At 40.4% G+C, this 15,225-nt stretch overlaps 2 protein-coding genes across 3 annotated transcripts in view; one reads left to right on the top strand and one right to left on the bottom strand.

Annotated features, from left to right (window-relative positions):
• LOC132391322 (coiled-coil domain-containing protein 138-like) overlaps window positions 1–10,755 on the top strand; it is a 73,904-nt gene extending 63,149 nt beyond the window's left edge. Inside the window, exons 14-15 of the mRNA XM_059964355.1 lie at window positions 1,084–1,222; window positions 2,039–10,755. Coding sequence (XP_059820338.1) covers window positions 1,084–1,222; window positions 2,039–2,183 — 284 coding nt within the window. The 3' untranslated portion in view covers window positions 2,184–10,755. The remainder of the gene's footprint in view (window positions 1–1,083; window positions 1,223–2,038) is intronic.
• Window positions 10,756–10,889: 134 nt separating this feature from the next.
• Window positions 10,890–15,225, bottom strand: part of edar (ectodysplasin A receptor) — an 83,200-nt gene continuing 78,864 nt past the window's right edge. For both annotated transcript variants that reach the window (XM_059964356.1, XM_059964357.1), the window contains exon 12: window positions 10,890–15,039. In XM_059964356.1, coding sequence (XP_059820339.1) covers window positions 14,705–15,039 — 335 coding nt within the window. In that variant the 3' untranslated portion in view covers window positions 10,890–14,704. The remainder of the gene's footprint in view (window positions 15,040–15,225) is intronic.

Genomic DNA, 15,225 nt, shown 5'->3' with positions numbered 1-15,225 from the left:
AGCATCTTTTTCTAAATCAAGTATTCACGAAGGACATTATCAAATGCCTTACTGAAGTCATTGTAGATGACATCCACTGCCTTGTCCTCAAGTACCTTTGTCATTTCCTCCATAAACTCAGTCATTGTACAGAATGAACATTCCCACACAAAGCCATGTTTCCTGTCCCTAAGTAGGCCAAACCTTTCCAAATCTGCATAACTCTTATCCCTCTGCATCATCTCCAGTAGCTTCCCTACCAGTACATCCAGTTGTGATTACCCAACTTACCCCCATTTACCTTCTTGCACAACATTTGCTGCTCTTCAGTTCTCCGAGAGTTAGTGAGATCTTTGTTAAAGCCCTAGCAATCTCCTCACTTGTTTCTTTGAATATTCTGGGTTATACATGCAGTGACCACTTTATTAGGTACTCCCTGTACTATGAGTGTATCTTTGTGATCTTATGCTAGCCCATCAATTTAAATGCATTCAGAGATGCTCTTCTGCATATCACTGTTGTAGTGTGTGGTTATCTGAGTCACTGGCTTTCCTTTCAGTTTGAATCAATCTCCTCTGACCTCTTTCGTTAACAAGGAGCTTTTACCCACAGAACTGCCACTCACTAGATATTTTTTGGGTTTTTTTGCACCATTCTGTTTAACTCTAGATTTCGGGACATCAGCAGTTTCTGAGATACTCAAGCCACTCCTCCTGGCACCAACAATCATTTCACAGTAAAGTTACTTGGTTCATATGTCTTCTTCATTCTGATCTTTGGTCTGACATCAACTGAGTTGCTGTGATATTATTGACATTGCCACCAAAGTTCAATATTAGCACATTTTATGTACTACTATTGCTCTTTGCATCAAATTCATATTAACTCAATTATATACTGTATCATTAAATAGATTAAGTTTATGCAGTGTGTTAAATGGTTAGCTTTAATGTTATAAAAGATGCAAAGAATGACATGCTTTGCAGTTATACAACAGAAAAATGCACATCTTGAAAGGTTCAAAATCATTACATTCTAAAAGTATAGAATGAATTAAGTATGCTATAATACTAGGTATCATAGCGTCTTCTTATTTTCGTGCAGGGTATTTGCAGGATTTCCTCGAGGCGTGCAGCAGTGAATCTTGGTTTCGTGCTTGTTCCATGCTACTGAAAAGCTCGAAACTGGAGATACAAATGCTAGAGAAACTCAGCATAATTCTGCAGAAACTTTCTAAAATAAAGTATGAAAATTTATATCAAGCTGAAGTGACTGAATTGTTGACATTGTACCAAGTGTAGATACAAATTTTTAACATAATTTTTAACAAATTATTTCAGATGGATTTTGTTCATAATTTGCCATCGTTTACCTGGCATGTTTACACTAGATCCCAAAAGGTAGACTTTATCTTGTATAGGACCTCCCTCACTTCATCCCTACATACACCACACTAAAGTACTTAGAAGTATTGTGCACTATTTTTCTAGCCTTGAAAGAGAGTATTCATGCAAAATTAATCTGTGCATATTGAAATCCTAGTTGCTCACTTCTACCATTGCAGTGTCCAGTCTGTGCTGACTGGCTGGATGCAATAGCAGGAAATTGATTCATTGGTTGGTGAGCTCTTCTTAAAGCTATTTGGCTGTACTTGCAACTCGAACACACTTCAACAGAGAGATACCTTTTGGCTGGAATAGATGCTGTTAGGCATTTGAAATGCTGAATGATGTGAGAGACAGTGTCAAGATTTTCAGATAGTGGGCAGTGGGAGAAGATAACCCAGGAATTTAATGCCATGAATATGGGAGCAGAGGAGTAACTCTATGTATTAGGCAGGAACCCTGCTTCAGAGAGATTAAAATAGGTGAAAAATGTTGATGTTAACAATACCTGAGATTATTTGTTGCAGTTAGTTGGATATTTAATTCAACATCCTTGACTATTCATGAGATAATTAAATACCTTGTCTTCAAATTCAGTTCAAGTTATCTAAACCTTAAGCAATAAAGTGTAATATGAGTAAACAGAAAAACTAACAAATGTTTTTTTTTGACAGGAATAATAAGAAATTATTTGAATTGTTTTCAATCCACATCGTCGTTCAAGAGTTGCACAGGACAATGAATCCAGAGCACACATTTCTGATCAAAAATCTTCAGTCTATTTTGTTTAACCTGGGTATAATCAAGGGCGCTGCATAGCTAGCAGTCTGGGCACAGCCATTCAAATCAGTGGATGTCAAACCATGTCGACTAAGAAACTCAGTAATGCTACTTGTACTGTTATAATCACTCGTAAGCTTTCTGTATATTAGAGATGTAATAGTTCATCATACTTCAATAGACTGTGTTTAAGCAATTAAAATGAACCAAATAAATTGGAAAAAGAAGTTTCTTCCATGTATTTTAGATTTTACCTCTAAAGAACTGAGACTACTCATCAAAACATTATTAATATTCATAGCCACTTATTTAGACAATTGTGGCTCTGCTTATCATCAGGACTTGCACCCTGTAGAAAATTGAGTGAAGCTGAGCTCTTTAATGGGACCCTAGTTCTGTCCTCCCCATCAGTTTGGGATGAAGATGAACAGATTCCTTATTTGCATATTTTTCAAATACCTTTTTCTCAACAAATACCACCATAAAGGATGTAGTATCATGCTTTTGTTGTTCATGCAATCCAGTTTCAAAGAAAATCAGAATAAAATTCAACACAAGGGATTTGCATATTTAAAAAAAATTCAGTCCCCACATGCAGAGTGCCTTGATGGCATATTTAATTGTTACTCATACTTACATGGGTTACACAATGCATGGGTCTCTGAGCTCCAATTGGATCCACTTTCCATCCCTAGTGATCTCCGCTGCCAAGGTAAGACCTGATACGAACTAGAAGAACATCTCATATTCTGTCTGGGTAGTTTTCAAGTAACACTTATTTCTTGTTTCCTTACCCCTCAATACCGGTTGTACACCCAGTCTCTCCATCCAATCCACCTATGGTCTTCCCATTTCTTTTCCCTTTCCCTAAATCCCTCATTACCAATTTTCATCCCCTCCGCTCTGAATTCATCCACTTACAATACATATACTTCACTCAACAGATTCCCTCTTATTAATTCAAGCTGCCCTTCCATCATTCCCTTAATGCTTCCCATTATCACCTTCCTTAGTCATCACTTTCCAGCACTTAGAACTTCTTACTTATAATTCTTCAACAGCTCTCTCTACCTTCATGCGTGCTCCCCCACCCAGACCTAGTTCCATCTGTCCTTTTTATTCTTTATCTGCATCTATTATCCACCTGTCTGAGTCTTCCAACTACAGTCCCCTCCTTCCCTCATTAGGCTACGTCTGCCCATCATCCTTCACCCTTCCTTGATCCACCTATCACCCATCAGCCCCTGTCTCACCCCTCCTGCTCTCCTCTTTTTATTGGCTATCATCTCTTTCCAATCCCAGACTGGATGCAGGTTCTCAACCTGAAATGTCATCAATTCATTCCCCAACAACTGATACTGCTCAACCCAATGAATTCCTCAGTTTGGATTTTGCTCTCAGCTGCAGGAAGTTGCAACCTCAGCCAGCTCTATCATGGGCACTACTCTTCCCAGCATCCAGGACACCTTCAAAAGGTGACACCTCAAAATGGCTACCCCCTTCATGCAATATGTGCTCTCTTATTTGCTACCATAAAAGAGATACAAGAAGCTGAAGACACACACTCAGTGTTTCAGGAACAACTTGTTCCCATTCGCCTCCAGATTTCTGAATGGACAATGAACTTAAGAACACTACCTCAGTATTTTTCCTCTTTTCTGCACTGCTTATTTAATTAACTTTTTTTATATACATTTTATAGTTTTTGTTATCATGCACTGCAATGTACTGATGCTGCAAAACAACAAATTTCATGACATATGCCAATGATATTAAACCTGATTCTAATTAATTGAAATGCATGCTTCTAAAATGTTTCTCTTTTTCACTAGTATCTTTACACTGACCTGAAGCCACGAATCCTAAGCAATCATCACTGGGAAAGACATTAAAATTCAGCTACTATTTCCAAGCCTCTTATTCATTTTCAGATAACTACAAGATATCCCGATTATGTACCTAGAGTACACTTTAAACATTTTAAGTGAGATTTAAAATTTTCTTCAAAATAATTTATTACTATCATTATAAGAGCTTCATTGGCATTTAGGTGTACCATATCAGCTATCAGCTATCTTTTTAAAGAAATTTTAGTGGCTGGTGTCAGCGTTTTTATACTGATAGTAATAGAGATTGGACCATATAAACTTGAAACCAGTTCTGAGAATATCTGTCTATAGTTTAATGGCGACCAACTCATCAGCTTTTCGGTGTTTATTCACATTGGGTAATGTGTGTGCTTTCCTCCTAATTTCAAAAAGCAACTATTGATAATGGAAAAATGATTGGACCTTTGTAATTAAAAATAATAGGCATTTATTAACCAAGATTTATGGGTTTGTCACAGGTTCATTTTTAATTAAAGATATCCCTGTTAATCCTTCCGTTAGTGGGTGTATCACAATGTTCACACTATATGGTTCATCAAGAATTTTTATAGGATTTTACCTTTTGAATACCTAAATTATAATGTACGAGAAACAGACAGGATCAAGCTTAACACTGCAGCTGTTAGCAATAGTGGATCTAAAGATTTAAAGAGGTTCTTAATATTTTGATACTGCATGAAAATCTATGTTTATGATAGAGTTGCATAATACTGTAGCTTAGTGCTTTCGCCTGATGCCAGCTTGCAGGTTTACCACAACAAAAATAAATTGTATTATATGCAGTGTAGTGCTAAATGTTTACTTAACATATTTAAATACAAAAGGTAATGCAAAAATATTAAAACAGCATATTCCCAAGGGACTTGAAATGATGGAAAGTGATAATTAGCAAATTGTACTTAGTCAATTTCACATCAGAGACAGAAATTATGTAATTTAAATAACTTGCATTAAATGATGTATTTTAGCTTAAGGTTGACAATGTTATATTTTTTGTAATCAATAACAAATTGAATTTTTAGAAGTATTTAGAAAGTCCAGATTTAAAAAGGAGTAAATGCCAGATCAAACCAGTGATCAGGGCCTTTTGGGATGTTTTGTACAGCTTGAGATCATGTATCAAGACCATTTTATGGTATTAAGACCATAAAAAGAAGTGAGTTAAGTGGAGTGACCATTGTTGGAATGGGACAGGGTTAGAGTGGGGAAATGAGGCTTTAGCTCCAGAGGCTTCAACAAGAGGCAGAAAGGTTAGATTGAGATTTCTGTCAAGTTTGTTTCTTTCTTTATTAGTGCCTAGGTAGAGAAGTGAGAATGGATCCCAGGTTAGTGGTATGCTGCTCATGCACTATGTGGGTGATCTGGGAGAGCCTGTCTCCATGATTGCTACATCTACAAGAAGTGCATCTGGATGCAGATCTTTATAGATGATGTTAGAGAACAAGAGCTGGAACTCTATGATCTATAGCTTATTTGGAAAAATAAGCTGATAGAATGGAGCTTCAGGAGGTGGTCACATGAGTTGCTGGAGGCAAATAGCTGGGTGCCTGTCAGGAGAAGTAAAGGAAATAGATAGCACAAAGTATCCCTGTACTATTATATCCCTCAGTAACAAGTATGCCACTTTGAATACTGTTGGCTGGGGTTGGGGAGGCGGAGGGGAGGACAGAACTCAGGAATCGAAGCAAGAGACTGAGAGTGAAGGACCAAAGGCATCTCGGAGAGAAGCCTTTTTTTAACTGATCGGGCAAAGAGGCTAGATTGTGCAGGCGCATGACATAGCGTGCCAAAGGTTTAAAAAAAAGACTGCCACATACAACAGCCATCATCGAAGCAGACTGAGTCAGAGTGGGACGGCTTTGGCTCAATAGGCAGAGTAGGTTTCGGTAAGTTTTGTTCGTTTAGAGTAGAGAATGCCAGGCAGAATGTTGGAATGCCCCTCTTGCAGGATGTGGGAAGTCAGAGAGACCTCTGGTGTCCCTGACAACACCACCTGCAAGACGTGCATCCAGCTGCAGCTCCTAACAAACCCTATTAGGGAGCTGAGCAGAAGGTGGATGACCTCCGGATCATTCGGGAGAAATAGAAGTTTATAGATATTAGTTTCAGGGAGGTAGTTACACCAGAGAAGCAGCACACAGGTAATTGGGTTACCATCAGACGAGGGAAGGGGAAAGGGCAGGCAGAGCAGGGGATCCTGTGGCCATTCCCCTCAACAACAAATATACCGATTTGGATACTGTTGGGGGGGGGGGGGGAGAATGACTTACCTGGGACAAGCTGCGGAAGCTGAATCACTGGCACTGAGTCTGGTTCTGCAGTGCACAAGGGGGGGGGGGAAGAAGAGGAGAGTGGTAGTGATAGGAGACTCGATAGAGGAACAGACAGGAGGTTCTGTGGTCATGACAGAGACTCCTGGATGGCTTGTTGCCTCCCAGGTGCCAGGGTCAGGGATGTCTCTGATCATGTGCACAGCATTCTGAAATGGGAGGGTGAGCAGCCAGATGTCATGGTACACATCGGTACCAATGACATAGGAAGAAAGAGTGAGGAGGTCCTGAACAGTGAGTATAGAGAGCTTGGTAAAGCTACCTGTTAAAAAGCAGGACCTTGAGGGTGGCAATCTCAGGATTGTTACCTGTGCCACTTGCCAGTGAGGGTAAGAATAGGATGCTCTGGAGGATGAACACATGGCTGAAGAACTGGTATGTGGGGGAGGATGAACACGTGGCCGAGGAACTGGTGTACGGGGCAGGGTTTCAGATTTCAGGATCATTGGGACCTCTTCTGGGACAGTTCAGACCTGAACCACAGGGGGACCAATATCCTTGCAGGGAGGTTTGTTAGTGCTATTGAGGGGGGTTTTAAACTAGATTTGCAGGAGGATGGGAACCAGAGTGCCAGAGCAGATAGTGGAGCGGGGGTGAAAATAAATAATGTTAAAGTTTCATGCAAAGTCACAAATAGAAGGGTTGTGTGTGGTGGTAATAATCTTAAGGAGTGTCTATTTCAATGTGAGGAGTATTGTGGGGAAGGCTGATTAGCTGAGGGTGTGGATTGACACTTGGAATTATGATATTGTAGCCATTAGTGAAACTTGGCTACAGGAGGGGCAGGACTGGCAGCTTAATGTTCCAGGGTTCCGATGTTTCAGATGTGATAGAGGCAGAGGGATGAAGGGTAGTGGGGGGTGGGTGGCATTGCTAGTCAGGGAAAATGTTACAGCAGTGCTCAGGCAGGACAGATTAGAGGGCTTGTCTACCGAGGCCATATGGGTGGAGCTGAGAAACAGGATATGTATGACCACATTAATGGGGTTGTATTATAGACCACCCAATAGCCAGTGAGAATTGGAGCAGCAAATCTGCAGAGAGATAGCAGACAACTGCAGGAAACAAAGTTGAGATAGTAGGGGATTTTAATTTATCACATGTTGATTGGGACTCCCAAACTTAAAGTTCTAGACGGGTTAGAGTTTGTAAAATGTGTTCAAGAAAGTTTTCTATATCAATATATAGAGGTATCCACTACAAAGGATGCAGTATTAGATCTTCTATTAGGAAACGAGTTAGGGCAGGTGATGGAAGTGGGGAACACTTTGGTTCCAGTGATTGTAACATCATTAGTTTCAACTTGATCATGGATAAAGATAGATCTGGTCCTCAGGTTGAGGTTCTAAACTGGAAAAGGGCCGAATTGGAAGAAATGGGGAAGGATCTAAAAAGCGTGGGTTGGGACAGGTTCTCTGGCAAGGATGTGATTGGTAGGTGGGAGGCCTTCAAAGGAGAAATTTTCAGAGTGCAGAATTTGAATGTTCCTGTCAGGATTAAAGGCAAGGTGATTAAGAATAAGGAACCTTGGTTCTCTAGGGATATTGGAAATCTGATAAAGAAGAGAAAGATGTATGACATGTATAGGAAAAAGGGAGCAAATAAAGTACTTGAGTATAAAAAGTGCAAAAAATACTTAAAGAAATCAGGAGGGCTAAAAGAAGACATGAGGTAGCTTTGGCAGTTAAGGTGAAGGATAATCCAAAGAGCTTCTACAGGTATCCTTTTAAGAGCAAAAGGATAGTAAGGGATAAAATTGGTCCTCTTGAAGATCAGAGTGGTGGGTTATGTATGGAACCAAAAGAAATGGAGATCTTAAATGGTTTTTTTGCATCTGTATTTACTAAGGAAACTGGCATGGAGTCAATAGAAATAAGGCAAACAAGTAGTGAGGTCATGGAACCGATACAGATTGAAGAGGAGGAGGTGCTTGCTATCTTGGGCAAATCAGAGTAGATAAATCCCCAGGACCTGACAGGGTATTCCCTCGGACCTTGAAGGAGACTAATATCGAAATTGCAGGAGCCCTGGCAGATATATTTAAAATGTCGGTATCTACGGGTGAGGTGCTGGAGGGTTGGAGGATAGCTCATGTTGTTCTGTTGTTTAAAAAAGCCTCTAAAAGTAATCCAGGAAATTATAGGCCAGTAAATTTGACATCGGTAGTAGGTAAATTATTGGAAGGTGTACTAACAGATAGGATCTACAAGTATCTAGATAGACAGGGACTTATTAGGGAGAGTCAACATGGCTTTGTGCGTGGTAGGTCATGTTTAACAAATCTGTTAGAGCTTTTTGAGGAGGTTACAAGGAAAGTGGATGAAGGGAAGGCAGTGGATATTGTCTAGATGGACTTCAGTAAGGCCTTTGAGCAAGGTCCCGCATGGGAGATTAGTTAGGAAGATTCAGTCACTAGGTATACATGGTGAGGTAGTAAATTGGATTAGACATTGGCTCAATGGGAGAAGTCAGAGAGTGGTAGTGTAGGATTGCTTCTCTGAGTGGAGGCCTGTGACTAGTGGTGTGCCACAGGGATCAGTGCTGGGTCCATTGTTATTTGTCATCTATATCAATGATCTGGATGATAATGTGGTAAAATGGTAGGGCACTGAGAAGTACAGTACAACAGGGTGATCTAGGAATACAGATACAAAATTCCCCAAAAATGGCATCACAGGTAGATAGGGTAGTAAAGAGAGTTTTTGGCACATTGGCCTTTATAAATTAAATATCTAGTAGAAGAGTTGGAATGTTATGGTTAGGTTGTATAAGGCATTGGTGAGGCTGAATTTGGAGTATTGTGTGCAGTTTTGGTCACAAGAATTACAAGAAGGATATTAATAAGGTTGAAAGAGTGCAGAGAAGGTTTACAAGGATGTTGCCGGGACTTAAACTGAGTTACAGAGAAAGGTTGAATAGGTTAGGACTTTATTCCTTGGAGTGTGTAAGAATGAGGGGAGATTAGATAGAGGTATATAAAATTATGATGGGTATAGATAGTGTGAAAAGCCTGCTTGCATTCACTCTGAGGCTAGGGGAGAAAAAAAACCCCAGAGGACATGGGTACCAGAGGAAGGGGGAAAAGTTTAAAGGAACTTTAGGGGGGGCTTCTTCACACAGAGTGGTGGGGGTGTGGAATGAGCTGCCAGATGAAGTGTAAATGTGGGCTCACTTTTAACATTTAAGAAAAACTTGGACAGGTACATGGATGAGAGGTGTATGGAGGGATATGGTCTAGGTGCAGGTCAATGGGACTAGGCAGAAATATGGTTCGGCACAGCCAAGAAGGACCAAAAGTCCTGTTTCTGTGCTGTAATGTTCTATGGTTCTAGGAATGCTTCTGAGCGCAGGGTGTGTCTGTGTAGTTTAGAAAGGAAGGTGTCAGAAGAAAAGACCTCTGGTGATGAGGGATTCAAGTTAGGGGAACAGACAAGTAATTGTAGATGTGAAAGATGCTTTCAGATGGTATTTTACCTCCTTGCTTGAAAGGTAGTAATCTTTGGATTGTTGTCTGTGCCATGCACCACTGAGGTTAAAAAAAGGATGGTAGTTGAATGTGTGGCTGAATAATTAGTGCAGCAACTGGGTTTCAAATTTGTGGATCATTGAGATCTCTTCTGGGGAAGGCGTGACCTGTGAAAAAGGAACAGATTGCACCAGAATTTGAACTGGGGGGGGGCAATATCCTTATGGGTAGATTTACTAGAGTTCTTAGGGAGGGTTTGAAACAGTTTGGCAGTGGGATGGGACCTAGAGTGACAGGTTAGAGGATGAAGCAATTGGTGTAAAGCTAGATATAAGTGTAGAGAGACCATATAACAATTACAGCACAGAAACAGGCCATCTCAGCCCTTCTAGTCTGTGCCGAATACTTACTCTCACCTAGTCTCACCTAGTCCCACCAACCTGCACTCAGCCCATAACCCTCCATTCCTTACCTGTCCATATACCTATCCAATTTTACTTTAAATGACAATATCGAACCTGCCTCAACCACTTCTACTGGAAGCTCATTCCACACAGCTACCACTCTCTGAGTAAAGAAATTCCCCCTCATGTTACCCCTAAACTTTTGCCCCCTAACTCTCAACTCATGTCCTCCTGTTTGAATCTCCCCTACTCTCAATGGAAAAAAGCCTATCCATGTCAACTCTATCTATCCCCCACATAATTTTAAATATCCCTATCAAGTCCCCCCTCAACCTTCTACGCTCCAAAGAATAAAGATCTAACTCATTCAACCTTTCTCGATAACTTAGGTGCTGAAACTCAGGTAACGTTCTAGTAAATCTCCTCTGTACTCTCTCTATTTTATTGACATCTTTCCTATAATTCAGTGACCAGAACTGTACACAATACTCCAAATTTGGCCTCATCAATGCCTTGTATAATTTTAACATTACATCCCGACTCCTATACTCAATGCTCTGATGTATAAAGACCAGCATACCAAAAGCTTTCTTCACCACCTTACCCACAGGAGATTCCACCTTCAGGGAACTATGCACCGTTATTTCTAGATCACTCTGTTCTACCGCATTCTTCATTGCCCTACCATTTACCATGTATGTCCTATTTTGATTAGTCCTACCAAAATGTAGCAACTCACACTTATCAGCATTAAACTCCATCTGCCATCTTTCAACCCACTCTTCTAACTGGCCTAAATCTCTCTGCAAGCTTTGAAAACCTACTTCATAATCCACGACGCCACTTATCTTAGTATCATCTACATACTTACTAATCCAATTTACCACCCCATCATCCAGATCATTAATGTATATGACGAACAACACTGGACCCAGTACAGATCCCTGAGGCAACTACCAGTCACCGGCCTCCAACCTGACAAACAGTTATCCATCACTACTCTCTGGCATCTCCCATCCAGCCACTGTTGAATCCATTTTACTACTTCAATATTAATACCTAATGATTGAACCTTCCTAACTAACCTTACCTTACCTTTGAACCTTGTCAAAGGCCTTACTGAAATCCATATAGATAACATCCACTGCTTTACCTCATCAACTTTCCTAGTAACCTCTTCAAAAAATTCAATAAGATTTGTCAACTATGACCTTCCGCACACAAATCCATGTTGACTGTTCCTAATCAGACCCTGTCTATCCAGATAATTATATATACCATCTCTAAGAATACTTTCCATTAATTTACCCACCACTGACATCAAATTTACAGGCCTATAATTGCTAGGTTTACTCTTAGAACCCTTTTTAAACAATGGAACAACATGAGCAATACACCAATCCTCCGGAACCATCCCCATTTCTAATGACATTTGGCTGTGAGGAAAGATGGCTAATGGAAAGGGCATAATTGTTGTCAGCTGGATGGGTTGAAATGTGTCTATTTTAATGCAAGTAGTAAAATAACAGAGCATTAGACACTTGGCTGAGACAAGGGCAGGAATGGCTGCTATATATTCCAAGGTTTAGATGTTTCAAAAGAGACAGGAAGTGAGGTAAAAGGTGGGAAAGTGCATTGCTAATCAGGGATAGTTGTCACAGCTGCAGAAAGGGATGATGTCATGGAGGGAGGGTCAGCTGAGTTAGTGTGGGTGGAAGTCAGAACAGGAAGGGAACAATCACTCTATTGGGAGTATTCTATTGGAACCCTCCATTAGCAATATAGATACAGAGGAGCAGATCAGGAGGCAGATTTTGGAAAGGTGCAAAAATAACAGGGTTGTTGTCATAGATGATTTCAACTTCCCTAATGTTAATTGGCACCTCCTTAGTGCAAAAGGTTTAGATGGGGCAGAATTATACTATATGAAGATAGACTAAGTAGAGAGAAGGCTATGCTGGATCTGGTACTAGTCAATGAACCTGGTCAGCTGACTTCTCTTGCTGGGTGAACATTTCAGAAACAGTGACCACAACTCTGACCTTTACTAATGTTTTGGACAGGCACAGGAGCAGACCATATCAGAAAGTATTTAAATAAAGGAAGGGGAAGGGGAATTATGATACTATTAGGCAGGAACTGGGGAGCACAAACTGGAAACAGATGTACTCAGGGAAATGCACAATGGAAATATTACAGTTTCGGGAGAACTTGTCTAGGTTACTGGATGAGGCATGGAAAGGATGGTAGGGTGAAGGAACCATAATTGGCAGAAGATGTGGATCATTGGGTCAAGAGGGGAAAATAAAGCTTACTTAAGGTTTAGGAAGCAAAGTTCAGATATTGTTTAGAGAATTACAAGGTAGCCAGGAAGGAGCTGAAGAATGGATGTAGAGGAGAGAAAGAATGGGGCATGAGAAGGCCTTGGCGATTATGATTAAAGAAAACTCCAAGCTGTCCTATGTGTATGTGAAAAACAGGATGATGGCCAGAGGGCAAGACTGATCAAGGATAGTAGAGGAAATGTGCCTGGAGTTGGAGGAGGTAGGAGAGGTCCTTAATAAATGCCTTCAGTATTCACCACTGAGAGGGACCTTGATGTTTGTGAGGACCATGTAAAACAAGCTGATATACTTGAATGTGTTGACATTAGGAAAACACATGTGCTAGAACTTTTGAAAAATTAGGACAGGCAAGTTCCCAGGGCCGGACAGGAAAAGCTCCAGAAGGTAGAGGGTAGTAGTAGATGGAGCTTATTCTCCTTGGAGGTCAGTGACCAGTGGTGTTCTACAGGGATCTGTTCGGGATTTCTGCTCTTTGTGATTTTTACAAATGACTTGGATGAGGAACTGAAAGGGTGGGTTAGTAAATTTGCAGAGGACACAGAGGTTGGTGGTGTTGTGAATAGTGTAGAAGGTTGTAGATTACAATAGACTTTGATCTGATGCAGAGCTGGGCTGAGAAGTGACATATGAAGTTCATTTAGGAAAAGTAACATGATACAGTCTGGAAGGTCAAACTTGGAAGGCAGAGTACAGGGTTAATGGCAAGTTTCTTAACAGTGACGGAGCAGAGGAATCTTAGGGTCCACCTACTGTATATAGATTCCTCAAAGCTGCTGCACAAGTTGATAGGGTGATTAAGAAGCATATGGTCTTTGGGCGTGCATTAATCAGAGGACTGAGCTCAGGAGCCATGAGGTATTGTAGCAGATCAATAAAGCTCCTGTTAGCCCACACTTGGAGTATTATGTTCAGTGTGGTTCCTCATAGGAAGTATGTGGAAGTTTTAGAGAGGGTGTGGAGGAGATTTACCAGAATGTTGCCTGGATTACTGTAGATAGCAATAGACAATAGGTGCAGGAGTAGGCCATTCGGCCCTTCAAGCCAGCCCACCATTCATTGTGATCATGGTTGATCATCCACAATCAGTACCCCATTCCTGCCTTCTCCCCATATCCCTTAACTCCACCATCTTTAAGAGCTCTATCTAACTCTTTCTTGAAAGCATCCAGAGAAGTGGCCTCCACTCCCTTCTAAGGCAGAGCATTCCACAGATGCATGTCTTACGAGGAAAGGTTTTTTTCTTTAAAGCAAAGGAGGATGAGAGGTGACTTGATAGAGGTACATAAGATGATTGAGATAGAGTGGAGAGCCAGAAACTTTTTCCAAGGGTGGAAATGGTTAAAATGAGGGAGCATTATTTTAAGGTGATTAGGGGAAAGTATAGCATAGATGTCAGTGGAAGGTTTTCTTTTACACAGAGTGATGGGTACTTGGAATGTGTGGCCATGGGTGATGGTAGAGGAAGATACATTAGGGACATTTAAAGGACTCTTACATGGGCAGTTGATAAAAGGAAAATGGAGGGCTATGTGAGAGGGAAGGGTTAGATTGATCTTGGTGTAGATTAAAGGATAGGCACAACATCATGAGCTGAAGGGACTGGACTGTGCTGTACTGTTCTAACTTCGAGAAGGATTGATGTAAATAAATAGTAAGTACTGTTTCACAAGTTGACCATAAACTATAATTGGGAAGGCCTGGATCCAATGTTATTATTTAGTCTTTCCTAACATTGCATGAGTTCTGCTTTACTACAGGAAATAGTGTTAGAAAGAAATCCCCAGTTAATGGAAATGATGTTTTGGAGTAATTTAGTTTGCAGCCACATTTCCATTCTTCTTCAGCCTGTCTTGTTTTTGTTTATTTTTCCTTCCACTTTATGCATTATAAAAAGAACAGAATTAAATCTGTACTTTTGATATTCTAAAACTTTTTTTCAAATGCACTTGACCTTTCAAAATTGTTCCCTAATGCCTCTTAATGACACAGAAGTCAGGCACCAGAATAAAAATTGAAGTTAAATGGAAATTCTATAGAATTTTGTTTCACCGGACTCAAAATTCCTGGTAAAATGGAACATAACATTTTTGATTTACAAACTATTTTTCATATTCTGTGGCTTTTGTCTACAAATTCAGACATTTGGGTGAGTTGGCAGGATTGGTGATTGGTCGACCCTGTGTGTACTCTAGAACATCCGAACACAAGGCTTCCACAGCATCCATTCTTTCAATATGCACGAGTCTTGTCAACAGATCATGGATGCTGTAACCTGCTGTGCTTATACGATCGAAGAGTTGCATTCCATCTGTCATTCCACCTATTTCATCCCTTTTCAGTCCAAAGCTCTCTGCGAGATGGCGCCATGTTTTTACAATAGCTTTATCTGTGCTGTATGTAGAACTCAACATTCTGCTGGTTTTCTCAAGGCAATCAAATGGTAATTCTGTAGGGCTGAGTCCTGTAAATATGAATTAAATGAATTCAAACAAAAATGTGTATCTTTCACTGAAAACTTCTGAGATATGCAGTAGTGTTCCATCATCTGCTCTACATCTCAAACCACAGTTTTAATACATTTTTAGATTAGTAATAAAATGTGATACTGTCTACTAGAGTTATTTAATCTACAAAACTAAATAACAAA

This window comes from Hypanus sabinus, chromosome 3 (assembly GCF_030144855.1).
Source record: "Hypanus sabinus isolate sHypSab1 chromosome 3, sHypSab1.hap1, whole genome shotgun sequence".
In the NCBI taxonomy this organism is placed as follows: Eukaryota; Metazoa; Chordata; class Chondrichthyes; order Myliobatiformes; family Dasyatidae; genus Hypanus; species Hypanus sabinus.
This window is presented reverse-complemented; position numbering and strand designations above follow the sequence as displayed.